General features: G+C 44.7%; 1 protein-coding gene across 1 annotated transcript in view; it reads left to right on the top strand.

Annotated features, from left to right (window-relative positions):
* GOLM1 (golgi membrane protein 1) overlaps positions 1-27442 on the top strand; it is a 69867-nt gene that overhangs the window by 35393 nt on the left and 7032 nt on the right. Inside the window, exons 4-9 of the mRNA XM_008587572.1 lie at positions 7038-7092; positions 9991-10093; positions 14660-14789; positions 21795-21954; positions 22634-22906; positions 24902-25012. Coding sequence (XP_008585794.1) covers positions 7038-7092; positions 9991-10093; positions 14660-14789; positions 21795-21954; positions 22634-22906; positions 24902-25012 — 832 coding nt within the window. The remainder of the gene's footprint in view (positions 1-7037; positions 7093-9990; positions 10094-14659; positions 14790-21794; positions 21955-22633; positions 22907-24901; positions 25013-27442) is intronic.

The following is a 27442-nucleotide window of genomic DNA, read 5'->3' on the forward strand; positions in this document are numbered from 1 at the left end:
TTTGGCTCCTCAGGCCAGTGGGGCCATGAGGCCTTTGTGCCCTGTGTCTGGCTGTTCCACTTGGCATGATGTTCCCAGCACGCGCACATTCCTGTGCAGAGTCACTCCCACACGCTCTCATTTCCTCTCCTGTGCCCCCACCATTTGCTGGACCTTGAATAACCCAAGCTGCGAATTCTTGTGCTTTCTCGTGTCCTGGAGATTTCTTACAGAGCTTCTTTAACCCCCAAGAGTAGGTTCTTGGAATTTAAAACGTTGACCCAGGGGCTGGCCCGGTGGTGCACTGCTACAGTGCGCCACTTGGCAGCGTGGCAGCGCTCCCGCCGAGGGTTCGGATCCCACATACAGACCGGTTCCCGCTCACTGGCTGAGTGAGGGGCGGGCACAGCACCGAGGGTTGCGATCCCATTGCCGGTCCCGGTCCGGTACGGGGGCAACACTGAGGGTTGCGATCCGTTGCCGGTCACGAAAAAAGACAAAAAGGAAAAAAAAAAACAAAAAAACGTTGGCCCAGTTTCTCCCACCCTGAACACCTCCCCTGTGGACGGGCTGTGAGTCTCCCCCGTGGGATTCTCACTTGTGTCCACACCGCAAATCTCTGCATCCCTCATCATGGCCTTCTGTTGAGGGGCCTTCCTCGGCCATATCCATCTGGAGGGCAGGGCTGTGGGCCCTTCTCTCTGCACCTCCAGACTCTCACACACCTGGGCGTGTCTGTCACCTGCATAGGTTTGATGAGTTCTGGACTCGTCGCTGGGTCAGCTATCAAGCCAGCTGTGCTTTGTGGTGGCCCTGCCTTCCCACCCACTCATGGGAGAGGTCCCCACATCCCAGCTCACAGGCAATGATGTCCTCCTTCCTGGGTGGTGCATGCCTCCTACAGAGTCACAGAACTGAGCTGAGGACTGTGCTATGGTCATGAGGGCCTGTGGTTTTCAATCAGGAGCACGTGGTGGAGAGTTTGGGGAGGGCAGGCCTAGCCCAGCCTGGACATCTCCCCTGGCCCCCCGTCATCCTTTTACACAGACAGCGCTGGGGGGTGGGGGGAGGGGTTTCCTCTGAGGAGACAGGTTTGACTGATTCAACCTCCAGCCTCCACCTGGGGTGGCCTTGTAGACACACGGTGGGGGTGAGGGTGTCACCGTCATTGAGAAGGGATGAGAAGAGCAGGGCTGCTAAACCTGCTGCCATGTAGGGGACAGTATGGGATGCAGAGAGTGGTCCCGCCTGCATGCCCATGGGGCACCCCTGTTAAAATTCAGCTGGCAAACCCTCTGAGGTCTCTGGTGGGGAAATGGAGGCCCAGAGAAGTTAAGTGATATGTCTAAAGTCAAGGAGCAAAGCAGTAGCAGACCCCAAACCAGAACCCACACAAGTTTCAGTCCTATCGTTTTTCTCAAGGAAGTCCCTCCCTCCCTGCCCCCAGTCTCTGGTGCCGTCTTTCTCTCTGCTCATTTCTCTTCCTTTTCCTGCTGATGACCCTCCATAGCCTGTTGTCATAGCTGATAAAGTGTTCACGGAGCTCTGCTGCAATAAGAAAACTGCTTCACTTTAGAAGCGAAACTACAAGTGAGAAATAACATAGTAGAGATGTGCACCTCTCGAAGTTCTTGAACCTGCCCAAAATTGCCTTCAGAAAACACTTTATCTCAGCATCCCCTAATTCACCTCTCTTCCTATAAAACCAGCCTTGAAGTGAAGGTTTTTAAAAATTTGTACTTTTCAGATTTAATTATTATCAACATGACCAGATTGTGTGTATGTGTGTGTATGTACAGACTAATTTAACTGTGGAAAATTTTAAACATAATTGACCTAATGAGTCCCCATGTGTCTAACTTCAGGCTTCAGTGATTATACCTCATACTGTTTCAATCACAAATACTTCAGTGTGTGTCTCTAAAATTTGTGATCTTCTCCCTCTCCCTGTCACAGTACCATTATCATGCCAAAAACTCCAGTAATTCCTTGATAGCAAATAGTCAGTGTTCACTTTTCTGTGTGTGTATATTCTTTTTTTTTTAACTGAAACATAATTGATTGTACATATCTGTTGGGTACTGCGTTGAATATCAATACCCGTGTGCAATATGTGATGCTCAGATCAGGATAATTAGTGTATTCAACAGTACACAGTGTAATCATCTTTTGTGGCCCTTTATCAATTTCTCACTTTCCCCATCCACCTCCCCCTTTCCCACCTCTGGTAACCTCAGTTCTGTTCTCTCCTTTTGAAAGATCAGCATGTTATTGTGATTGCTGTATCTTTTTGTTTGTTTGTTTGTTTAATTTTATGTGTGTGTGTTAAGTCTTAAACACAGAGGTTGTGTTAGCTCTAGGGTCTTGTGGGTTGGGCTAGCTTCCTCACCACTCTGTGCCATTTTTTCTATGGGAACACAATTCATGATACAATATTTGGCTCACAGGGCCATAGGTGCAAAGTATTCAGGAGTCAGTGCGTGTCTGCTGGTGGTGTGTGTGCGTGAGTGTGTGATCTTAACAGGATGCTATAAATAACCCGGGTATTTGCACCTCTCTGCTCCTGCGCCTCTCTTTCCACTTCTCTCCCCTCCCTTCTCACCCTTTAGGAACCATGCTGGCTCTAGCTGCAGTGGTCATTGAGCAGTTAAAACATCCCAGTTGAGATGCCCCAGTTGAGAGAGATGTGCTGTAAGTGTAAATATGCTAGAGTTCAAAGATTTAGTGTGGGAAAAGAAGTAAAATATCTCAGTAGTTTTCTGTGTGGATTACATCTTGAAATGATAATTTGGACATATTTGGGTAAAAAATATTAATTTCAGCTGTTTCTTTTTAAAAATTTTTTGATAACATTCACATAACATTTTTAACCATTTAGAAATTTATCATATAGTTCCGTGGGTTTTGGTGTATTCAGTGTTGTGTAACCATGACCACTGTCTAATTCCAGAATGTTTTCATCACCCCAGAAAGAAACATGTATCTCCCCCAGCCCCTGGCAACTACCAGTCTACTTCCTGTCTCTATAGATTTGCCTCTTGTGGACGTATCATATCAATGGAATCATATAATATGTGGCCTTTGGTGGCTGTCTACTTTCCCTTAGCATGACATCTTCAGGTCTCATTCATGTTGCAGCATGTGTCGGCACCTCATTCCTGTTCATGGCTGAATACTATTCCATTATGTGGATATACCATATTTCCTTTGTTCACTCATCTGCTGGTGGTCATTTGCATTGCTTCCATTTTTGGCTGTTGTGAATTTGCTGTGAACATTTGTGGACAGGTTTTTGTGTGGAGATATGATTTAATTTTTCTGGGGTATGTACCTAGAAGTGGAACTGCTGGGTCATATGGCAACTCCATGTATAATTTTTGAGGCACCGACAGACTTTTTCACAGGGCTGCACCCACCTTCTCGTCACCTGTGTACGAGAGTCCAGTTTCCCTTCAGTTTTTCCTCATCCTCATCAACACTTGTCATTTACCTCTTTTAAACTTACGGCCATACTGGCGAATGTGAGTGATCGCTTCCGATTTTGATTTGCATTTCTCTGATGTCGGATGGTGTTAAGCATCTTTCATGTCGCTTATTGGCCATTTCTGTCTTCTTGGGTCTATTCAAATTCTTTGCCCAACCTGTTTCTTTTTACTTAATTGAATGCTGCTACTAAAAAATTAACTTCCGTATGGGACTGACATTGATTTCTTCTGGACAGTACGGCTCTGGGAGATTCTGAAATTGGCAGGAGGTAAAAAGAAGACTCGTGAGGACTACACGCTCTTCCGTTCATTCTTATGTCTTGCCCAGGTCACGGAGGTTGACTTGCTTTTTAAGGTTATTCTCCCTGAGGCAGAAACAGGAATTTCATTACAGAGAAGTTATCAAGACACCTGACTGCTGGGTTGACAAGGGTTGGATAGAATGAGGGTCCTCTTTAAGGAAGGCTTAAAGGTAAAGCGTTCACCCCCCTCCTGCTATCCCCAAAGCAGGCTGATTATTTTTATGAGTCAAACAGATACAGCAGTAAAAGTTGCCTTCTCTTCCTTATAATGGGATCAGCATTACATTTCTAAGTGAGCTTTTCAAGAGTTAGTATTTTTTTTTTTTTTCCTTTTTGTCTTTTTTCGTGACCGGTAATGGGATCGCAACCCTCCGTGTCGCGCCCGCACCGCGCTCAACCAGTGAGCAGACCGGTCTCTATATGGGATCCGAAACCTCGGCGGGAGCACCGCCACGTTCCCAAGCGCCGCACTCTACCGAGTGCGCCACCGGGCCGGCCCAAGAGTTAGTATTTTTAAAATTAGTTATTTACATCTTCATGAGCTTTCAAAATGTGATAATTTACTGTAGATTTGCTGCTTTGAAAATTTACTATAAAACATTAAGCTTATTTTTCTAGCAATCTAATGCAGAAATTGTTCAGTTAAATACACTTACTTGTTTCCTAGAATAGAATGGTTATAACAAATTTGTACATCTTCAAGTTTAGTTTCCAGGTAATTCTGGTGGCTCTTACTGCTTCCGTGCCTGTGACCGCGTGTCCTCAGGCCAGTTCACAAACACCTCTGAGCACAGCTACCCCCGAAGTCACTGTGCCCCCAAATGTGAAAACCAAAAGAAGCTAGGAAGCATTTTCATAGTTTTCCTGAAAACGTTTCAAGAAGATTTTCTATAAATATAAAACAGCATATAAAAGGTCCTGATGGCATTTTATGATTCTTTTTTCATTTTCTTAAGTGGAGGCTGTATTTTTCCATGCAGAAGCTTACTTTTGCAAGTAGGTGGGAGAAGGTACTGAAAATATATTTTCTTTGGAAGAATAAAGTTACATGGAGACAAATACCTACAGATACTTCAAATTGCAGCAATTCCTGTGCTCTTAGATAGTTGCGACCTCTAATATGGATTTTTGGGCGGAGGGGCCCAGGGGAATGGTTGGAAAAGAAACAAGTCAAATTGCCATAATTTTTATAGAAATGATTTACCCAGCAGATGGGAGCTTTGGGGATAATCAATGTATAATCATTTAAGCGTTCCTTTTTTTTTTATCCCCCCCCCCCCCTTTGTTTTAGTGCTAATGTTCAGAGGAAAGGTGGTTTTGATACCTGTGCAGGGTGGAAGTTTAAGTGTGTATTTCAGTGATGTGTATTCACATTGTTGTGCAACAGATCCATAGAACTTTTTCATCTTGTAACACTGAGACTCTATATGCACTAAACACTCATTCCCCTTTTGACTCCCCCCAGCCCTGGGCAACCACTTTCTACTTTCTGTTTCTGTGATTCTGATTACTTTCAGTGCTTCATGTGAGTAGAATCATATGGTATCTGTCCTTTTATGACTGGCTTATTTCACTTAATATGATGTCCTTGAGGTTTGTCGATGTTGCAGCATGTGTCAGAATTTCTTTTTTTTCAGGCTGCATGCTATGCCACGTATGTGCACGCCGCTTTTTGTTTATCCACTTGTCTATCTGGTCACGTGGGCTGCTTCCGTCTCTTGGCTATTGTGCACGATGCTGCTGTGAACATGGGGGATAGATATCTCTTGGGGATCCTGCTTTGAATTCTTCTGGGTGTATACCCAGGAGTGGGTTTGCAGGATCCTGTGGTAGTCTTTTGTCTTTTCGGTTGAGTGTCTGCAAGCTTTCTCTAAGAGCAGCAGGAGCGCAAGCTGTGTAAATCTGACTCCCACTGTGCGGCTCCTCCTGTCACCTGCTGTTCTCTACCCTCTGCCCATGTGGAGTATCTAGAAACACCTCCGGATAATTTCTCCCTGAAGGATGAATTTTACAAATAGGTGACTTCTCTTGCCCCAGGAAGATGTTCCATGTCCTCAGATCTCCCAAAATAAACACCAGATTCCTTTGGCCAGTTTTCATTTCCTGGCGAGCTCCCCGTGTTCATCACCACCCTACTCCAGAAAGCTGTTGCTTCCGACAAGCCTTATCTCTGTGCAGGCCTAAGAAAGCACGATGGCTGCACAGAGGGGCCCAAGAGGAAGTGGGAGGCACAGGAGGGGGAGGTGGTGTGCTTGTCATCATTGTCACCACCACTAGCCAGGAGTGGGACAGAAATGTGTCTCCCATCACAGGCACCATGCCGAGTAGTGGAGCATTTGCAGACTTTGTTGGGGAGGACCCAGTAAGAAAAGTCACAGGATGGCCACCATGCGTGTGTAGGTGCTGTGTGTGCGGCACACTCTGGTGTCAATGTTCTGCTCCCCTCTCTCCCCTCTTTTTCAGGGTTTGCTTGCTTTTAGCGCGGGGTTTAGCCCACGGGTTGGTGTTTGCTCAGGGTTGCAGTGATTTGGGCGTGGCCATGAAGCACTAACTGTCTGGAACCTGCCTGCCGAGGCCAGGGCTCGGCTTTGCCTCTTAACAGGCATGTGACCGTGAGCCACGTCAGCAGTCTGTGCCTCAGTTTCCTGTCCTCTAAAACGGGGTAATACCCTGGCCCCTCGTGCAGCTGTTGTGAAGGGTGAATGAGCGAACAGACGTGAAGTGTCTGCAGAGCAGCTAGCAGGAGGGCGCCTGTGCTCCGGCCAGCCCTCACCTTCCCTCCACGCTCGCTGCCTTTGTTTCCCCTGTTTTCATTGTTCACTTGGGTCCTGTGTTGCTTCTTCCCTTCCCTGCTGATGACTTTCCCAATTTGGTGTTACTGTGTGTGAAAGCGTGCACCCCCAAGCTTGTGGGCTGTGGTCAGGAGGAAGGAGGTGTCATGGGGTGGGGGTGCCCTGCCCCTCTGGCTGCCCAGAGCTGTGCCAGTGAGGGCCTTCCACTGGAGAGCAGTGCTGTTCTGGAGCTGCAGTGACCCCGAGGAGGGTCCTTATGCCTTCCTCAGGTTACAGGCTGGTGGCTGGAAGGCAAAATCTCTAAGCAGGTGTGTTCCTCTTTGTCTGCAGATGTGGGATAGCCCAGCCAGGGAGCTGAATGCCCGGCTGCTGTGGCTTGGGGGAGGGGCTGCTCCTTTCCTTTTTTCCAACGAGTGTGTCTGATTAAGGCCACGTCGTTAGGTTGCAGGGGTGTCACTGTGTGTTTGTCTTCCTTGCAGGCGGTGTTAGTGAATAATATCACCATGAGCGAGAAACTCATCAGAGTCCTGCAAGGTGAGTTCTGTTCCCACCTCTGCACCAGGCACTGCCTGCGCGAAACCCACCTGTGCTCTGTCCAGCCACGGGCTTGTGATGGGTGCTGTTCTGAGTCACTGAGCAATCTCTAGTTTATTCTTTTCGCCTATTCAAAGCTTTTTCTTTTAAAAATAATACTGGATACATTGCAAGCTGTTATGTACAGAAGAATTCAGATTCTCATTTATAAATATGTTAAGAAATATTCGATACACATATATGTCATCTGTTTTATATATACACATATATGAGGATACTTCACAGTGTTTGTGGAGAGATTCATATTACCTTTCAATTTTATTTTTCTATAAGCTTTTAAAGTACCCTCATGTGATACATAGCAGATATATGAACTGTTTTAATAGGGTCACCCTGAATTTAGATTTTCTTCATGAAACATAAAAAACTGTCCAGCCTAATCTAGTCCCATTTCTTTGCTGTGGCACTTCAGTTTGGCAGCTTGGGCTTTGTTTTTCTCTGGGTCCTTCTGAAGCAGCGGTGGGGCAGTAGATGGGGTGAAGTCCCCTGGGTGGTCACCCCCTTCCGCTGTGGCTGAAGGCATTTGCAGGCCCAGTGTGGCCTGAGAATGTGGTTAAAGGAGCAGTGGTCCCAGTTGGGGAGCTCAGTAGGCCCCCAGAGCCTCGGTTTCCACTTCTCTAAAATGGGAAGGTCAGTCTAGAGCCACGAGTCCCATGTGGTTGTGAGAACTTGACACGTAGCCGATGAGACAGAAGAACTGGACTTTTAGTTTTTGTTAAATTTTCAGTCATTTAAATTTAAAACGGATACTCGACTCAGTTATTGGGAAAATTAAGTATGTTTGGGACAACCTAGGCATATGAATCTCCTTCTTAACTGTACATTTTATGAAGTCTAAATTCCAGCCGAGAATTTCTAATGAAAATTTAACAAATGAATCAAGATATGCTATAATTATAAAATACACACTGCATTCCAAAGACAGTATGAAAAAATAATTTAAAATATTTAATTCATACTTTTTATATTCATTATATGTTGGCATGATAATATTTTGTACCTATTGGGTTAAATAAAATATATCATTAAAATTAATTCCTCCTGATTTTATTTACTTTTCCAAAATGTGGTTACTGGGAAAGTTAAAATTCCCTGTGTGGCTTGCATTATAGTTCTATTGGACAGTGCTGGTCTGGATTTCTAGTTCCAGATCAGATCATAAGCATATTAACAGGTCTTATGTGAAAAGGGGTTGTTTTGTCAAATTTGCTTTTGGGAAATATGGGTTACACAAAGTTAAAGAGGTTACCTGACTGCCGTGGGCTTCTCAGAGCTTGTGACTGCTATCGCCACTGGTCAGTCACCAAACAGGGATATGGCCTGTAGCCTTTCCAATACTTAGTATTTTTAAATAGCTTTAGTCATGCATATTTGTCAACTGATGAACTACACCTAAAGTGTACGGTTTGACAAATCTTGACATAGGTGTACATGTCAAGAAACCACTCCTAAAGTCCACGTGGTGAACACATCAGTCACTCCCAGAAGCTTGCTTGTGCCCCTTGGTAGTCCTCCCCTCCCCACCCCCAGGGAACTTATGATCTGCTTTCTGTCCTTGTAGATTAGCTTGAATTTATAATAGTTGTGTGTGTGTATTTATATATGGAATCAGACTATACTACCCTTCTTTTGTCTTGATTCCTTCACTCAGCATAATTATTTTGAGATTCATCCATGCTGTTATGGATATCAATAGTTCATTCCTTTTTCCTGCTGAGCAGTATTTCGTTGTCCCATACTTAGTTTGATCATGGAATCTTTTTCTTTAAAGTTAGGTTTGTTGAAGTATAATTTATATACAATAAAGTTTTCTCTTTGCAGTGTGCATTTCAGTAAGTTTTGGCAAATGCTTAGTCTCACAGACCACTGTCAACATACAGCAGGTGTCATCGATCCCCCCCATTCCCGAGCCCCCGTGTGGTCAGTCCCCTCCCCTACCTCGGCCTCAGGCCCCCACTGAGCTGTTCCCTGTGCTACAGTTTCGTCTTTTTGAAGATGTCATATAAATGTTTTGAGTTTGGCTCATTTTGTGTGGATCAGTGGTTCATGGAATCCTTGAGTTTTATTTAATTTTATTTTCCCTCCAGAGAGTCTTGCAGGTCAGGCGTTGTGAGGACAGACCTTGGGGTACACCCTGCTTACTGCCATCTGCCCACTCTGCTGTCACCTCTGTAGCTGCTTTTCCTGCCACCCCAGCGAGGCCCTTTTGTCAGCTGCTGCTCTTTCTGTAGAGCTTTTGTGAGCCGGGTAGTCAGGGCAGAGTGGATGGGGCTGATGAGTTTCCTCAAAGAAAGCTACCATTACCCTGAGAAGAGGGGTTGGGGGGTTAAATGAACACAGGTCCTTGGAGATTCGCTTGGCTGTGAATAAATGACAGAAGGATATTGGCCGAGGGCAGGATATTGTCCAGCGGGAGTGGCTGCTTATCGGACCAAATGTCGAAACCACATAAATCTGCAGGGGGCAAGGGACACAGTGGTGTGTGTGACCTTTTGGGACAGTTTGGGGCTTATGATGTCCAGGAAAGAAACAGGCAAATAGAAGCTCCCAACATATTTTAAGAGTTGGAGATCAAAAGGGAGATTTAAGAGAGACATTTGAAAAAGAATCCAGATGCGGGTTCCTGTAGGACTGCTGAGCTTCCAGGGCAGTGTCTGTGGCTGGGCTGCGGCGATGACCTGGGAAACGCTGTGTTCTCATCCTCTTCTCTGTCCGCTCCTCTTCCCCTGTGTCACTGCCCTCTGTGCTTCCAAGTGTGTCTGCTGTTGTCATGTTTGGGCTGAACGCGTGACGGTCGTGCCAATGACCTGTGCAATTCCTTGTGCCCTTTTGGCTCAGACCAGCTAAAGGCCCTGCAGAGGAATTATGGCAAGCTGCAGCAGGAGGTTCTGCAGTTCCAGAAGAACCAGACCAACCTGGAGAGGAAGTTCTCCTACGACCTGTAAGTGTGTCTCAGAATCAAGTGCACAACATCTGGGATGCCAACGCGTTTTAAGACAAGGGCATGGGACAGCCCAGCGTAGTGTCCACTTGCTCCTGCTGTTACAGAGCAGGCTCTTTCTGGTGCACACAGGGCTCTGTGAGGAAGAGCCCCTTCAAGGGGTCATTCCTGCAGAAATTATGCATTTTATCTTGTATGTGTCGGCAGTGCTTCAGAAAGCCATGAGTAAGTGTGGGTCAGGGGGCTCACAATACAAAGTAAATAAGAAACGTATGTGTGTACACACACACACACACACACACACACACACACACATCAGGAAATGAATTACTCAACGTACTTGAAAACTGAACATAACTTTATACTCTATAAAGTACAGGTGTACTGGTAAGTCAACAGTCTAAAGCCTTTAAAAGTGTGTTCCAAAAGTTCCTCAGACGTGAGCTAAATCAAAATCCATAGACTAAAAGACATTTTGGCAAAATATTAGTACAATTTATGGCTGGTTGGCATTGTGGGCATTTTGATTTCTTGAGGTTTTTTTCAGTGTTTTTCCAAATTTTTGCAGTGGGAATGTAGTACTTTATAATCAAAACAAAACAACAAACATTTAAAAAGTGGGCTAAACCCATTGGGAAGATAGTAAAAACCAGTTTACAGGGTACAGAGTAAAGTTGTAGTCTATTTTTCCCCCTTTTTTCTCATAAAAACAGTATAACTAAAGCACAGGAAGTGCAACATTCAGAGAGAACCACCCACCCACGAACCCCACCCGCACACAACTGTTCTTTTTCCTTTGACTTAATTCTCTCCCATCCACGCCCAAGTTTATATGAATTTTTTGCATAACTGCAGTCACCATAAACATTTTTAAACCATTTTTTCACTTACTTGAATTATATATTTAAAAAAATCCATGTAGCTCTGAAATGTTTTATCATTTAAAAATTATTTGGGGTTATTTTCTTCTAAAAGAGATTCAACTGTGGGTTTAGCTTGCCACTAAGTGTGAATTGCCAAATTGCTTCCCGAGGGGATTTGAGCCTCCTGTACGGTCACAGCCGCATAGGAGAGTAGTTTCCTCCCATCCGCTGCCCTCGTGGGGGTTCCCGTGTTCTTCCAAAACGTCTTCCACTAGCCGCAGTCTCTTCCTGATCATTCAGAACCGAGCACCACTAAAAACACAAAGCCCCAGGTACGTAACGATGTAGAGGACATGAACAAATAGTCAAAACAAAGGAAACATGACTGGAAAATATGCATGTGGAGCCTTATTTAGCTGTGCCAGTGGTGGGGACGGTGTTGCCCCCAGGAGACCTTTGGCGATGTCTGGAAACATTTTTGTTTGTCACTACTTGAGGGGCTGGTGCTACTGGCATCCAGCCGGTAGTGGTCGGGATGCTGCTGAGCACCCTGCAGTGCACGAGATGGCTCCTCACACTTAAGTTTTATCTGGCCCTAGAAGTCTAGAGAGCTGAAGGTGAGAAACCCTAAGTTAGGCTGATAGTCAAAGCATTGCACTCCGACAAAAATGAAGAACCTTAGTCATCGTCTTATTTTTCCTTAAAAGACACCTTAATGCAAATATTCCCACTCTATTGATTGAAATGAAAAGAGTCATTAATGGCCTCATTTGATAAATGTTGACCCAGAGGATTTTGACCTAGCTGGAAGTCAGCCGGGGCTCAGGGACAGAGCAGCAGGGGCTCACCTGGTGCGGTGCGTGCAGGGCTGCAGGGCAGTGCGTGCAGGGCTGCAGGGCGTGCTGCTGTTTCTCGCAGGGGGTGCACAGCTAGATTAAGAGCTGTTTGTGGCCGCCGAATGCATCTGTTTCACTAGTTGTGCCCAAGGCCCTGTAGGGATGCCTTCCGGTGTGATTTTCATGGAACGTTGGAAGGTAGAAAGAGCGAGTAGCTTATTAGAGATGGGAAAGGGGGTAGGGGGTTTGTGAGAAGCTAGTTAAGGGTCACAAAGATTGATCACGTTTTGTAAACATGACTGTACTAATTATTCTGATTTGATCACCACATATTGTACACTTGTATTGATATTCTGTTCTGTACCCCACAAACATATAATCAATTTTTTTAAAAATACACTATCAATTAAAAAAAGACAGCTAGTTTTTAACTTTCTTTGGATTATAGACCCTTTTTTCCGGTAAAAGGTGTGGACACGTTTTTGGCAAATGTATAAATGGACATGTGCGTGAAGTCGTGTGCTCTTCAGTGTGCAGGAATTCACAGGCCCTGACGCACACCTGCACTCCCTCGGCTAAAACGCCCTGGCCGGCCTCCTCCTCGTGTAGGGAGCAGCGCTGAGAGCGTGAGCTGATGGAAGGCTGGTGCACAAGTCGCTCTTATTCGCTCAGTAAGTCAGCACTCCTGCCTGCGGACTCCTGCACCTGCATCGCTAAGATGTCGCCACACTTCAGCCAAACATAGCCTTGCACTTTCTCCTCAAAGCATTGAGAGGCAGCACGTGAGGTGAACCTCTGGCCACCTCGTCTCCATATCACGGGGACACAGGGTTTGCAGATGTTAGTATTGGAGTGCAATAGAAGTGTTCTGCCGGTCCGTGTCCTGGGTGATGGGCTCACCTGCCTGGATGGGTTCCTGTGCTGAGCACGTTACTGGTCCTCCAGCCACCATGTACCAGCTAGAAGAATCACTAGTGGTTAAGTCCTCTATGTCTCTACAATTTAGCTCCACTTAATGCCTGAACATTTGCCAAGTACGTGTAAGAAAAAGCCACCCTGAGTCCTTCAGGAAGTCACACTGTCACAGTCTGCATAACCTGTGTCCCAGAATGTGAACTTCAGACTGAGGTGGTTCCGCTTGTGCTGTTGAGCTGGAATGTGGAAAGCTGAACTTCTGCAAGGCTGAGAGAGAGAGGCCCTTTGTACTTCATTTTGGCAGGGCTGGGAGCAGTTACTACGCGTATTTCCCTTTTGTAGTTTTAAAGGTTCAAGAATAGCAAGTGACCTGCTTGTTTAGTTCCTCAGTATACAGATGTCTCTGTTTTTGTTTGCTGTGTTTAAGCTCCTGTGCACTAGTCTGCCACCTATAGCTTGTATGTTTGTGATCATTTTATTTAAGTGGATTTTTTCTCTCAGCTGTCCAAGGTCGGGAAATCTGCATTTCATTGTTTCTACAGCAACCGATAGATACTGTGATGTGAGTGGTATGCTGTGAGCCAGTGCTGCTTGGAGCTGAGGGCATATTCCAAGAGTTAGAGGCTAGTGTGGCACTCACACTTGGCTCTGAAATGCCTGGGACTCAGGAAAGGTGGGCCATGTGCTGGGCCATGTGCTAGAGAGCCCCACACAGTCAGGAAACCTTGAGGCTGGCTTCTCCTTTCAGCCTTAGTAGTTTCTCTCTCTCTGTGCCTGGCCCATGGCAGACAATTAGGTCACCTCTTATCCAACTTTTTGCAAATAAGGAAGCTAATTCTTTGAGTTAATTTGTAGCTCTGACACTTGTTGAAGTGCTTCTAAAATAAATTCCAGGCAGAAAGCTGAAGCAGTGCCTCAAAGGACATTCCAATAGCTGTTCTTTGACAGCTGGGTGTCAATCAATTTTGACACTGCACAGTTAGTGCGGACCCCACAGGCTAAGGGGCTTAATCCTACAAGACTGCTCCCATCCTGGGTGTCCCCAGTCACCCACAGTTCTGCCTGGCTGGCTACAAATTCAGGGCCACCTGCCACCCCCCTCAGGTTTGATCATTCGCCAGAAAGACTCAGAGAACTCAGGAAAGTTTACTTACTCTCACAGTTTTATTATAAAGGACACAACTCTGGAACAGCCAAATGGTAGAGACTTGTAAAGGCGGTGAGTGGGGGAGGACAGGAGCTTCTTTCCCTGTGGTCAGGATGCTGCCCTTGCAGTGCATCAATATGTCCACCAGCCAGGAAGCTCACTCAGCCTCGTGCTCAAGAGTTTTTATCTGGGTTTCATTATGTAGTCACTTAAATCATTAGCTGTGTGATTGAACTCACTCTACAACCCCTCGCCCTCCCCAGAGCTGGTGGAGCTGGAAGTTCCAGACGTCCAGTCATGGGGTTGGTTCCTCTGGCCATCAGCCCCCATCCTGAAGCTATCTAACGACGACAAACCCCCTGCACACACGCACACGCACACAACCTCATTAGCATAAATTCAGGTCTCATTCAAAGGGGCTTCTTATCAATAGCAAAAGATACTAAAGAAATTCTGAGGGTTTTAGCAGCTCTGTGCCAGTAGCCAGGGACAAAGACCACATATATTGTTTTATTCTTTAAAATTGGTTTTTCTACTAACCAATAAAGTTTACTTATCTTAGAACAATGTGACAACTTTTTAGTGAGTTTCAGTTAACTGCAGTTTTTTGCCAATGAATAGTTGAAAACACATACATTGCTCTGTCTTGTGTCCTCTTCGGAGAAAGTGCCCAAAGCAGGAGGAAGAGGGGCTGTGTCTCCTACTGAAGCGGATCTCCCAGTCCAGTGGGGATGCGTGGCGCATAGACACGTCCGTAATCCCCAATCTGTCATTCCCCCGTCCGTCCTGCTTTCTCCCACTGCAGGAGCCAGTGCATCAGTCAGATGAAAGAGGCAAAGGAACTGTGTGAGGAGCGGATAGAAGAGGTCACCAGGAAGGGAGGTGAGGCTGCAGCACCCAGAGACCGGAGTGTCAACAAAGGCCAAAGTCAGCAGGTAATGTGGGGAATTTTCTGCCAAGAATTTCGAATGGTGCTCCTGTCCTCTCTTCAGGCCTTTTGTTGCTTTTATCTGCTTCTGACTTGCTCTCATCTCTGCTCTGCCTTGAGGGTTTGGTTCCCTGAGGTCCCGCAGAGCAGAGCCTGGTCCCGGTTGCCCAGACTCCCACCGGCATGCTGGCCTCGAGGCCCGCTCCCACGCTCAGGGCTCTACAAGAATCATTTCCTTTAAAGCTTGCAGCCACCCTGGGAGAGAGTTGCTGGGGTTTTGAGGTCGCTGAGACCCATGGAGACAGTTACGTACTATGGTATGGCCAGGGTTGCCTACGTGGTCAGTGGTGGAGCCTGTCAGGAGCTCAGATCTGTCAGACTCCACTGTTCTGTCATCCTGCCACCAGCACAGAGCACAGCCTCGGAAACAGCAGCTCGAGGCCTCTGGGGACCTTTGCTTGTTTGCTTTTAAGTATAGCAGCTTTACTGAGAGAAAATTCATGTACCGTACAATTCACCCATATAAAGTTTTCAACTCAGTGGTTTTTGATATATTCACAAAGTTGTGCAATCATCACCACAATCAATTTATTGCCCCCAAAGAAACCCTGTGCCCATGAGCTCTGTCCTCATTCACCTCCGGCCCCCACAGCCACTGATCTTCTTTCTGTCTCTGTAGATTTGCCTTATCTGGACACGTCCTGTCAATGGAATCACATGTGGCTTTTTGTGTCTGGTTCTTCCACTTAGTGTGATGCTGTCAGGGTTCACGCATGTTGTAGCCTGGGTCAGTGTTTCATTCCTGTTTATGGCTGAGCAATGTCCCGTTGTGTGGACACGACGTGTTGTCTACTCAGTGTCAGCTGATGGGATTTAGGATGTTTCCGCTTTTTGGCTGTTGTACCACTGCTGTGAACCTTTGTGTACAAGCTTCTTTGTGGGCATGTGTTTCTATTCCTCCTGGGTAATACCTGGGAGTGAAGAGTCGTGTGGTCATCTATATTTAACTTACTGAGAAATTGCCGGACTGCCTTCCAGCCCCATCATTTTACATTCCCACCAGCAGTTTACCAGGATTCCAGTTTCTTCACATCTTTGCCAACTCTTGTTATAATTTGCCCTTTTTGTTATACTCTTCCTGGTGGGTGTGAAGTCGTATCTCATTGTGGTTTGGATTTACATTTCCCTAGTGCCTAATAATGTGGAGCATCATTTCATATGCTTTATTGGCCATTTGTATGTCATCTTTGGAGAAATGTCTGTTCAGATTCTTTGCCCATTTTTTAATTGAGTTATTTGATTTATTTTTTTTATTGAGTTGTAAGAGTTCTTTATATATTCTACATATATAAACATATATTGGATATATGATTTGTGAATATTTTTACCAATTGTGTGAGTTGTTTTTTCACTTTCTTGAAGGTGTTTAGTTGAAGCACAGAAGTCTTAAATTTTGACACAGTTGATTTTATCTAATTTTTATTTTGTTATTTGTTCTTGGTGTCATATCTAGGAATACTTTGTCTAACCCAAGATCATGAAGATTTACTCCTATGCTTTCTTCTAAGACTTTTATAGTTCTTAGATCTTACATTTAGGCCTATGATCCACTTTTAGGTAATTTAATTTTTACATGTGGTGTGAGGTAGGGCTCCAGCTTCCTTCTTTTGCATGCAGATATCAAGTAGTCTCAGCATCATTTGTTGAAAAAAAGACTGTTCTTCCTTGTCAAAAATTAGTTTACTATGAGAGTTTGTTGCTGGACTCTCAGTTCTGTTTCATTGATACATTTGTTTATCGTTATGTCAGTACCACACAGTTTTAGTTATTGTAGCCTTGCAGTAAGCTTTGAAATCAGGAAGTGAGTCCTCCAACTTTATTGTTCTCTTTCAATATTGTTTTGGCTATTCTGCATCTCTTGACTTTCCATAATGAATTTTAGAATCGGCATGTCAATTTCTTCAACAAAACCAGCCAGGTAGGATTTCGATGGAATTACATTGAATGTGTATAGATCTGTTTGGGGAATATTGCCATCTTAACATTAAGTCTTGCAGTGCATAAATGTGGGATGTCTTTCCACTTATTTAGGTCTTTTAAAAATCTTTTTCAACAATGTTTTATAGTTTTAAGAAGTCTTATACTTCTTTTGTTCAATTTACTTCTAAGTATTTTTTATGTTGTTATAAATGGAATTGTTTTCTTAATTTTATTTCCAAATTGTCCATTGCTAGTGTATAGAGATATACAATTCATTTTTTTATATTGATCTTGTATCTTTGTAACCTTGCTTATTAGTTATAGTAGGCTTTTTTGTTTTGTTTTGTTTTTTGGTGGTTTTTAGGATTTTCTATTTACAACATTATGTCATTTACAAATAGAGGTAGTAGTATTTTTTTCTTTCCAATCTGGATGCCTTTTATTTATTTTTTTGTTACCTAATTGCCCTGGCTGAAACCCACTTTACAATGTTAGGTAGAAGTGGTGAGAGTAGACACCCTTTTGTTCCTGATCATTGGGGTAAAGTCATTATTAAGTGTGATGCTAACTGTGGGTTTTTCATAGATGCCCTTTATCAAGTTGAGGAAGTTCCCTTCTGTTCTTAATTTGCTGAATGTTTTTATCAAGAAGAGTGTTAGATTTTGTCAGATTCTTTTTCTGCATATATTGAGATGATCCTGTGTTTTTTGTCCTGTATGATATTGACATGGTATATTGCATTAATTGATTTTTGGATGTGAAAATAACCTTGCATACTTGGTTTAAATCCTTTATTTATTTATTATTATTATTTTTTGTCTTTTTATCTTTTTCCGTGTCCGGCAACGGATCGCAACCCTCAGTGTTGCCCCCGTACCGGACCGGGGACCGGCAACGGGATCGCAACCCTTGGCGCCGCTCCCACGCCTCGCTCAGCCAGTGAGCGGGAACCGGTCTGTATGTGGGATCTGAACCCTCGGGCGGGAGCGCCGCCGCGCTTCCCAAGCGGCGCACTTATGCAGTGCACCACCGGGCCGGCCCTAAATCCTTTATATTTTGCTGGATTTGATTTGCTGGTATTTTGTTTAGGATTTTGGTGTCTATATTCATAAGAGATACTGGTCCATAGTTTTCTTGTAATATCTTTTTCTGGCTTTGGTATCAGGGTAATGCTGGGTTCATAGAATGAGTTGGGAAGTATTCCCTCCTGTTCTGTTTTTTGGAAGGGTTTGTGAAGATTTGGGATTCTTTAAATGTGGTACAATTCACTAGTGAAGCCATCTGGGCCTGGACTTTTCTTTGTGAGAAGTTTTTTGTTTGTTTGTTTGCTTGTTTTTTTGGTGGCTATCTGGTAACAAACAGGGTGGGCCTTGGGTGGGATGTTTTAAAATTACTATCACTAATTCAATCTCCTTAGTTGTTATAGGTCCACTCAGATTTTTCAGTTTCTTTTTGAGTTAGTTTTGGTAGTTTGTGTTTCTAGGAACTTGTCCATTTCATCTGAGTTATCACGCGCGTGTTGGCGTACACTTGCTCGTATTCCCTTATGATACTTTATTTGTGTAAGTTCAGTAATGATGTCATCTTTCATTTTTCATTTTAGTAATTTGAGCTTTCTCTCTTTTTCCTTGATTAATCTCCCTTAAGTTTTGTTAGTTTAGTGCATGTTTTCAAAGAATTAACTTTTGGTTTTGTTGATTTTCCATATTATTTTTCTATTCTCTATTTTATTAATTTCTGCTCTAATCTTTATTATTTCCTTCCTTGCTTCAGGTTTAGTCTGCTCTTCTTTTTCCAGTATTATAAAGAGGAAGTTAGGTTGTTCATTTGAGATTTTTATTCTTTCTTTTTAAAAGACTTTGTTTTTCTAGAGTTGTTTTAGGTTCACAGCAAAATTGAGAGGAAGGTACAGAGATTTTCCACATATTCCTCTCCCCCATGCACAGCCTCCCCCATGATTAACATCCCCCACGACAGTGGTACATTTGTTGCAATTGAAGAACCTACACTGATACATTATAATCACCCAAAGTCCATAATTTACATTGGGGTTCACTCTTGGTGTTGTACATTCTATGTGTTTGGATAAATGTATGACGTGTCCATCGTTACAGTATCATACACAGTGTGATGTATAGTTGTGTAGTGTTATCTCATTGTTATTTTAATTTGCATTTTCTTGATAACATGTGGAACATCTTTTTATATGCTTATTTACTGTTTGTATATCTTCTTTGGTGAAGTGTCTGTTTTTAATTGGCCAAATAAAGTCATCTGCAAATAAAGCTTATTTCTGTACATTCCCCCCCCCCTTTTTTGGCTTATTGCATTAGCTAGGACTTCTAGTACAATATTGAAAAGGACTGGTAAGAGGGGACATCTTTGCCTTGTTCCTGATCTTAGTGCAAAGCTTCACATTTCTCATCATTGAATAAGATATTAGCTGTAGGGTTTTGTTTGTTCTTTTGCTCTTTGGTAGCTATTCTTTATCAAGTTGAGTAAATTCCTTTCTATTCCTAGTTTACTGACAGCTTTTATCATGAGTGGGTTTGGATTTCGTCAAATACTTTTTCTGCATTTATTGATATGATCATGTCATTTTTCTTTTTCAGCCTGTTGACGTGATGAAGTACATTAATTGATTTTTCAAATGTTGAACAGACCTTGCATGTTTGCTAATATCTTGCTGAGAATTTTCACATCTGTGTTTGTGAAAGATATTGGTCAGGAATTTTCTTTTCTTGTAATGTCTTTGGTTTTGGTGGCCTCATGTAATGAGTTAGAAAGTATTCCCCATGCATTTATGCTCTAAAAAAGATTGTAGAGAATTGGTACAATTTCTTTTAAATGTTTGGTAGAATTCACCAGTGAACTCATCTGGGCCTGGTGCTGTTTTGGAAGGTTATTAATAATTATTCAATTTCTTTAATAAATTTATGCCTATTGAGATTGTCTATTTCTTCTTGTGAGAGTTTTGGCAAATTTTGTCTTTCAAGGAATTGATCCATTTCATCTAGGTTATCAAATTTGCAGATATAGAGGTGTCCATAGTATTACTTTATTATCCTTTTACTGTCCATGGAATTTGCATAGATTCCTTTCATTTCTGATATTAATAATTTGTGTCCTCTCTTTTATATTTATTTTTTTAGTGAGACTGGCTAGAGGCTTATCAGTTTTATCTATCTTTTCAAAGCGTTTAGTGTTATGGATATTTCTCTGTTGATTTCTGTTTTCAATTTCATTGATTTCCAGTCTAATTCTTATTACTTCTTTTCTTCTACTTACTTTGGATTTAATTTGCTAGTTTTGGGGTTTTTTTTTCCCTAGTTTCCTAAGGTAGAAACTTAGATTATTGGTTTTAGATCTTCTGTTCTAATATGTGCATTCAGTGGTGTAGAGTTCTTTCTAAGACTGCTTTCACTGGATGCCAAAGTAGTGATAAGCTGTGTTTTCATTTTCATTTAGGCCAAAATGTTTTTTAATTTCTCTTGAGATTTTTACTTTGACTCGTGTTATTTAGAAGTTTGTTGTTTAATCTCCACATTTTTTGAGTATTTATCACATCGTTTTGTTATTGATTTATAGTTTAATTCCATTGTGGTTCGAGAGCAGACATTGTATGATTTCTGTTTTTTTAGACTTGTTAAGGTGTGTTCTGTGGCCCAGAATGTGGTCTATCTTGGTAATGTCCCTTGTGAGCTTGAGAAGAATGTGTATTCAGCTGTTGTTGAGTGTACTCTGTAGATGTTGATTGTATCCAGTGCTGAATTCAGCTATGTCCTTACTGATTTTCTGCCTGCTGGATCTGTCCATTTCCTTTAGAGAGGGGTCTCTGATAATAACCCTGCAGCTTGGGTTTCGGTTAACAATAGTTTGTCCTGAGGGCAGATCTTGTTGAAGAGAACAGAGTGTTCTGGCCTAATTCAAAATGGTTCCTTTTCCTCTCCCAGTGCCAGAAGCACTAGAGGATTTTTCTCCAAAATTTATTGGGAGAACCTGGTTGAGTTCTTAGAGCTAAAATTCACAAAAAAGTGTGGAGGCCCACTTATGACTGGGTCCCCTTGGAATTTTTAACCCTCAGGCTTGTCCACACCAAGCCTCCAGCAATTCATAAATTACAGTTCAGGTTTTCCTACCTTGTCCCTGGGTCAGTGGTTTCCATGGTGGTTTCTGCTCTTGAGTCTCCTGTGGTGAACTGTTGACTCCCCGTATTTGGCTGTCTCCAGTCTTAGGGGCAGTGGTTTACTTTGTGTCCTGCCCTTCTTATGGATTCAGGAATTGATTTTTTTGAGTATGTTCAGCTTTTTACTTGTTAGGAACAAGTGGTGACTTCTTAGCTCCTTACATGAAGAACTGGAAACCAGAAGTCTTATTTCTTAATCTAGAGGTTTAAAGGTATAAATTTTCCCCTAAGCTCTGCTTCACCTGCCTCCCGTAAGTGTTGGTATGTTATGTTTTTGTTTTCATTTGTCTCTTAAGTATTTTCTAATTTGCCTTGAGATTTCCTGTTTGACTCATTGGTTATTTAGGAGTATGCTGTTTAATTCCCACACATTTGTGAATTTCTTAAATTTCATTCTATTATTGATTTATAAATTCATTCCTTGTGGCTGGACAACATACTTGGTATAATTTTAGTCATTTAAACTTGTTGAGGCTTGCTTTGTGGCCTGACATAGGTCTGTCCTGGAAAATATTCCACGTGTGCTTGAGTATGTGCATTTCACTCTTGTTGAGTGGAGTGTCCTTAGATGTCTGTTCAGACTAGGTGGCTTATTGTGTCATTTGTGTCTTTTCCTTTTTGATCTTCTGCCTATCAACACTGAAGATGCTGTATGGGAGGTCTTGATTCCATCCCACGTCTTCTGACACATGCCACACGATAGGGTGCAACCTGGGTAGATTGTCACACTTCTGGGGTTTGGTGTTGTCACTTGTTGGAAGGATGTGATGGTGCATGGCATTGCACGGGGTTCTGGAAGGCTCTGGTCATGAGCCCTACCCTGGCTGTCTTCTGCTCCTGTTTCAGCTCCAAGGCGTCAGCGAGCCTCAGCCCAGGCTGCAGGAAGCAGGCCTGCCACAGGCAGATGTGCCACAGAAGAACAGAAACGTGCCCAGCACCAGCGAGGTCCAGACACCAGCCCCCAGTTTCAAGGTGGCTTTGGACTTGAAGAGAGGAGATGAGAAAGGTGAGCATGAGCCTGCAGTTACTCCCTGTGCCCGCCCCAGAGCCCAGCAGCTCATTTGCTCCATGTTAACACTCAAGAGAGCAGAGCGCTGCTTGCTGCAAGCTTGGGGGTGGGGTTGGCAGGCAGCGGGCGAGGGTCTGAGCACCTGTGCCAGGCTGCAGGCCTTCTTCTGTCTTCCTTGTGTCTCGTCCTTGTAAACTGAGTGCCCTGTGCTGTGGCAGCCGTGTAAAGAAAGGTCCAGGCTATACCTTTATTCAGAACGTTGATGGGACTGTGGGATTGAGAGGAGGGGGCTGAGCCCGGGCAGCTGTCCTTGGGAGCTGTGGAGACTGCTGTGTCCCTGAGTGGCTCCCGAGTGCTTGTCTCCAATAGATAACGACAGTCCCATAGTTCAGCAGCACACCCTCCTCCACCTGTAAGTAGTCGAGATAATTTAGCCCAGATTGTTTTTTCCTAAACTACGTTTCCGTTCCTTGTGGCTTTGAAGATGAGCTGCCCATGCAGAGAGGCCTGCAGTCTGCTGCTGAGGTCCCAAGTCACCCAACTGCTCCCCCGACGCAGCCCACTCTACCCAGACTCCTTGGGAGGGCTCTGGGAATTGAGTGGCATGAGGTCGTGTTTGCTTTTTTAATTCATGTAAATGCTGGTGAGGTCACAGCTCGCTGTGTTCTGTGTGCAGAGGAAACCAATGAGATCCAGGTCGGCAGCGAGGAAGAGCCTCGGAAGGACAGCCTGGGGCTGCCGCAGGAGCCGGGACGAGGGCAGGCTGCGGGCGACAAACCCGTGGGTGCCACAGGCCTCGGGGGAGCCCGAGAACTTGGCCAGACCCCACAGGTGCCAGCTGTGCCGTTGGAGAGCCAGGAGAATCAGCAGACTGAGGGTGCTGAGCGGAACCAGCGTCTCGTCCCTGACGGGCAGGAGGGGCAGGAGGAGCAGGATGTGGCCACGGAAGGTGGGTGAGGGGCACGGGCTGTGCGCGGTCCTTTTACCAGGCTCTCTGCCCTCCAGTCTCCTTCCTGACGCTGGGCAGAAGGATGTCTGTCACTGTCCTCAAGCGGGAAGCAGGAAGGAGCAGCGCACTGTAGCACTCTAGCTTTCAGAGCTGGCCCGGCGCTGTGCTCGGAGCACCTGGCCTCTGGCAGGCCGGCCACAGACCGTCTCCGCTTGTCCCGCAGTGCCTGGTGCAGCGCAGTGGCTCATGCCCGGTGCACAGGGGTGGAGGGGAGGCAGGAGGTCACGGGAGGGTGGGGGTCGGTGTGCATTCGAGCAGAGCTGAAGTGACACGTGCATCCCACCTTCCTGATTCAGTTGATTTTTTTCTTTTTAAAGAAATAAAAGTGTGTGAAACTGAGATCAACAGAATATTCTGGGATGTATTTTGGTATCTTAAAGATGTGAAGAATGTTCATCCCACCCGAGCCAGGAACCCCTATGAAGACATGACACCTGTGCTCTGGGACAGACCAAGTGACAGAATTGGGGGAGTGTGCTTACAGCCGTCCCCCCATGGACGCCTGAAACAGGGATGGTACCAAACCCTATATATGCAGTTTTTTCCCAAACGTACATACCCATGATAGTTTAATTTATAAATTAGGCACAGGAAGAGATTCACAACAATAACTAGTAATAAAATAGAACAGTTATAACGATATACCAGCATCGCTGCTCTTGTGCTTTGGGGCCACTATTAAGTAAAATAGAGGTGACTTGAACACAAGTGCTGCGATCCAGTGACAGTGGGTCTGATAACTGAGAGGGCCACTAAGTGACTAATGGGCGGGTGGTTATCCACAGCGTGGAGACCCTGGGCAAAGGGAGGATTCGCATCCCGGGCAAGATGGAGCGGGATGGCTCAAGATAACATCACGCTACTCAGAACAGTGTGCAATTTAACTTATGAATTGTTTATTTCTGGAATTTACCACTTAACCTTTTCAGACCATGGGTAACCAAAACCACAGAAAGTGAAACCACAGATAAGGGGGACTGTTATTTGCAGAAGTTACCTTGATTTCATTTAAATCTAATTTGTACTTCAGTTTCTCTTTCTGAAGACACCTGTGTCCTCACAAGTTCCAATTAAAGAATTGCCTTTTGTCAGCCTCCCCAAGTGTTCCTGCCTGGCCCCTTGCTTCCTTGCCTGCCCAGCAAGAAGATGCTCCTAGTGTGAGAGTCACCAAGTGTCCCAGCTAAAGGTGGTCTGCAGCCCCACAGGGCCTGGATGGTGCACCTGGTCCCGGGTGCGGTGGTGATGGCCTCATTTGGAGAAGAGACCTGCAGGGCATGCGGGCCTGTGCCTTGTCCCCACCTCAGGCAGTGAGTGCAGAGAGAGGGAACCAGAGCCAACTCGCCAGGCCTGCTTTCTTTAAAAAAAGATTTTGTTTACCTGCCTGTCTGTAAATATGAAAAGCTTAAGTTAAATTTGAATGGATGGGTCTCTTGAATGCATGTTGTCCTGATCTACTGTTCTTGGGGCTGTTCTCTCCGGGGAGAATTCTGCATGTGGCATAGACAGTTGTGTCCTTTGAGTCACAGCAGCAACTCTGTTTCCTCTCTCAGAGCCATGAGCCCTTCTAGGGAGATGCTGTCATTAACCAGAAACCTGTTTGCTAAAACAGTGGTACCTTTCTTTATCCTTGATGTGTCTCTTTAAAAAACTGGGTTTTGGTTTAGTTTAGTTCATTTCCCCATTTCCAGTCTGGAGTATAGCCTTTCATTTGGGGGCCTAGTTTATGTCAATTCAGAGGTAAGCTGTATAAGTAGAGAACCCCCACGTGGTATCTGTACTGCAGGCAAGCAGGTGAGTCCCTGCCATTTCCTGAGAGGTGGCAAGAGGACCTGATTGCTCAGCGGTGATTGGGGTAATCCCCAGCCCTGGGCTCTGGTGCCCTGGGGCAATAAGAGAGAAGTGGTGTAGCTTATGTTTCATGTGCTGATTTTACAGGCAGAAACCAGCCAAAACTGGGAGGCAGTGACTACAACATCGATGAAAACGAGGCGGAATCCGAAACAGACAAGCAGGCAGCCCTTGCGGGGCAGGACAGAAATGCAAATGGTAACAGGAGTGGGGTCACCTTTCATCTGCCCTTTCTGGTCCCTCACTTTGACTATCCAATGACTCCCACATCATACTGTAACTGATTATTTCTAGGAGACTGTCATTTCTTCAGAAGCCTTTAAAGGGGAGGCAGTGCAGGGAGGTGAGGAGGAGCCGAAGACAACCTTCGAGAAAGTCTACATATTCAGCGGGCCTCAGGCTCTCATGGATAGGCTGGAGGATTTGGTTTCGGGGACATTTAGGGATTTCCCAACAAAATGGCCAGGTCACCACTTGGTCAGTCTACATCACAGATGAGAGAGCCCTAATACGTGCAGGGAGCTTTTAAGCAGCTCTTCATAGCTGCACTTTGTGTGAGTTTTGCAGTCCAGGCCAGCAAAACGTCTGTGTAGAACGTATGACATTCTGGGTCTGTGTGTTCCTTGCGTTGGGATCGGGCTGAACATTTGAGAAGTCGCAGTTGTGTCTCCGGTTTGAGGCAGGCGACGGCAGGCCGTCCTGCCGGTGGCTGGTTAGGGTGGCGCCCACTGGCTCTCCTGTCGCAAGCTCCCTTTTCCCTTTGTACTTAGTACATCATCTAGAAGGGGTGCTTTGAAATGGGGTGACTTTACCATCTGATGATGTACCTTTCCTAAATGGTGACTTTTCACACTCTTTTTGTCACATTCGTCACCTGACGCTCCCTCCCCTCAGCACACTTGTTTTAGTATCACTGTGGACGCGTGGGGCCCTTTTTAAGTGTTCATTTTTCTATCAGATGCTTGGTATCTTCTCTGTCCACTCTTAAGCGCGCTCTGCATGTTGCGGAGATCGCCCTTTTTCTGTGATGTAAGTTACAGACACTTTCTCCCAATTTGTCTTGGCTTTGCATATGGGGCGTTTTGCCACGTGAAAGGTTCAAGACTGTTTATTTTTTCTCGTATCGTTTCTGGATCCTGAGTTATAGCTGAAGAGGCTTCCCCTCTCGGGTTGGGAGGAATTCACCACGCTTTTGTCCAGCACATTTTCATCCAGTGAGCTCTCCAGCTTTTCTTGTCTCTACTATAAAGTAAAACACAGATTGAGAAAACCACAAGAAACAGATCAGTTTTTTGAAGGTGAACACCTTGTAACTGTCTCCGCAGCCAAAAAATAGAACACGGCCAGCCCCTCCGGAGGCCCCTTCCATGTCCCCTGTCCCAGTCCCAGCATCTTCCCTCTCACAGTAGTAACCACAAGCCTCACCTTTGTCATGGTAAGCATCTCCTTGCATTTCCTTACGAGGTTTATCACCCACGCGGGCATCCCTGGACACCACAATGTGTCTTGCCCATTTTCTTAAATTCTGTATGTCTAATCTTAACCTACAGGTTCCCTCCCCCTCCACTCCTTTCTTTCCTTTCCAGGCTGTGAAAGAGCCCAGGCCATGTGACCTGTGCTTCCCACAGTCTGAACACTGCTGATGGCATATTCATGGTGCAGTTCAGCAGGCTCTGCTGTCCTCTCTCTCCTGCAAGTCAGCAGGTGGATCCTGAGGCCTGGTCAGACCCGGGTTTGGTCTCCAGCCACGGCAGGATGACAGGTGGTGTGTGCTTTGTCATCAGGATGTAAGCAGATGTTGATACTCAGTGCCTAGATCTATTCATTTCTATTTCATTTGCTGTTTTTATAAATAGACATTTCAGTGGTATTGTTCATATAGAGTAAGCAGTAGAAATGCTTGGTTCTTTCTCTTTATTGACCAGTTTTTGTGACTAATGAATTGTCTCTCCATCATCCTCTGAGGTGACAATTTTTTTTTATAGTTATAAACTAATGGATTTAAATGTATTTGATGGGTTTCATGTAATTGCATTTATCATCTTTTTTTTTAAAATTGTGGAATGGATACATCGTGCTAGTTAGCACATGTATTACCTCACTTATTTTTTGTGGTGAGAACACCTAAAAATCTACTCCCTTCGTTATTTCCAGGAGTACCATATATTGTTCGTAATTGTAGTCACCATTTGTGTAGTAGATCTCAAACTTATTTCTTCTATCCAACTGAGACTCTGTATCCTTTAGTCAACATCTATCCATCCCCTTCTCCCACATGTCTTTATATTTCTTATAGACAACACAAAGTTGGGCCTGTTTTTTTATCCCATTCTATCAGTCTCTGTTATTACCCATTTTGAAGTTCAGATTGTCCCATCTTTGGCCTGTGGGACCTCCCCCACTTTGATCTGAACCTTCGGTTTCTGTTTCTCTCGTCCCGGTCCCGTAGTGTTCACTCCACGTTCAGCACTTTTTCTCTCTGTGGGGCTATGTTTGGGAAGGAGCTCCAGGAAGGAGCCATGGCAGATCAGTTTCAGGAGTCCGTGGGGCCTTGCCATGGATCCTTTGTGGTCACCTGCTGTGGGAGCAGAAGCCCTCCACGTCCAGCAGCAGTTCTCCCACTGGCCC

Source organism: Galeopterus variegatus, unplaced genomic scaffold (genome assembly GCF_000696425.1).
Source record: "Galeopterus variegatus unplaced genomic scaffold, G_variegatus-3.0.2 Scaffold4441, whole genome shotgun sequence".
Lineage (NCBI taxonomy): Eukaryota > Metazoa > Chordata > Mammalia > Dermoptera > Cynocephalidae > Galeopterus > Galeopterus variegatus.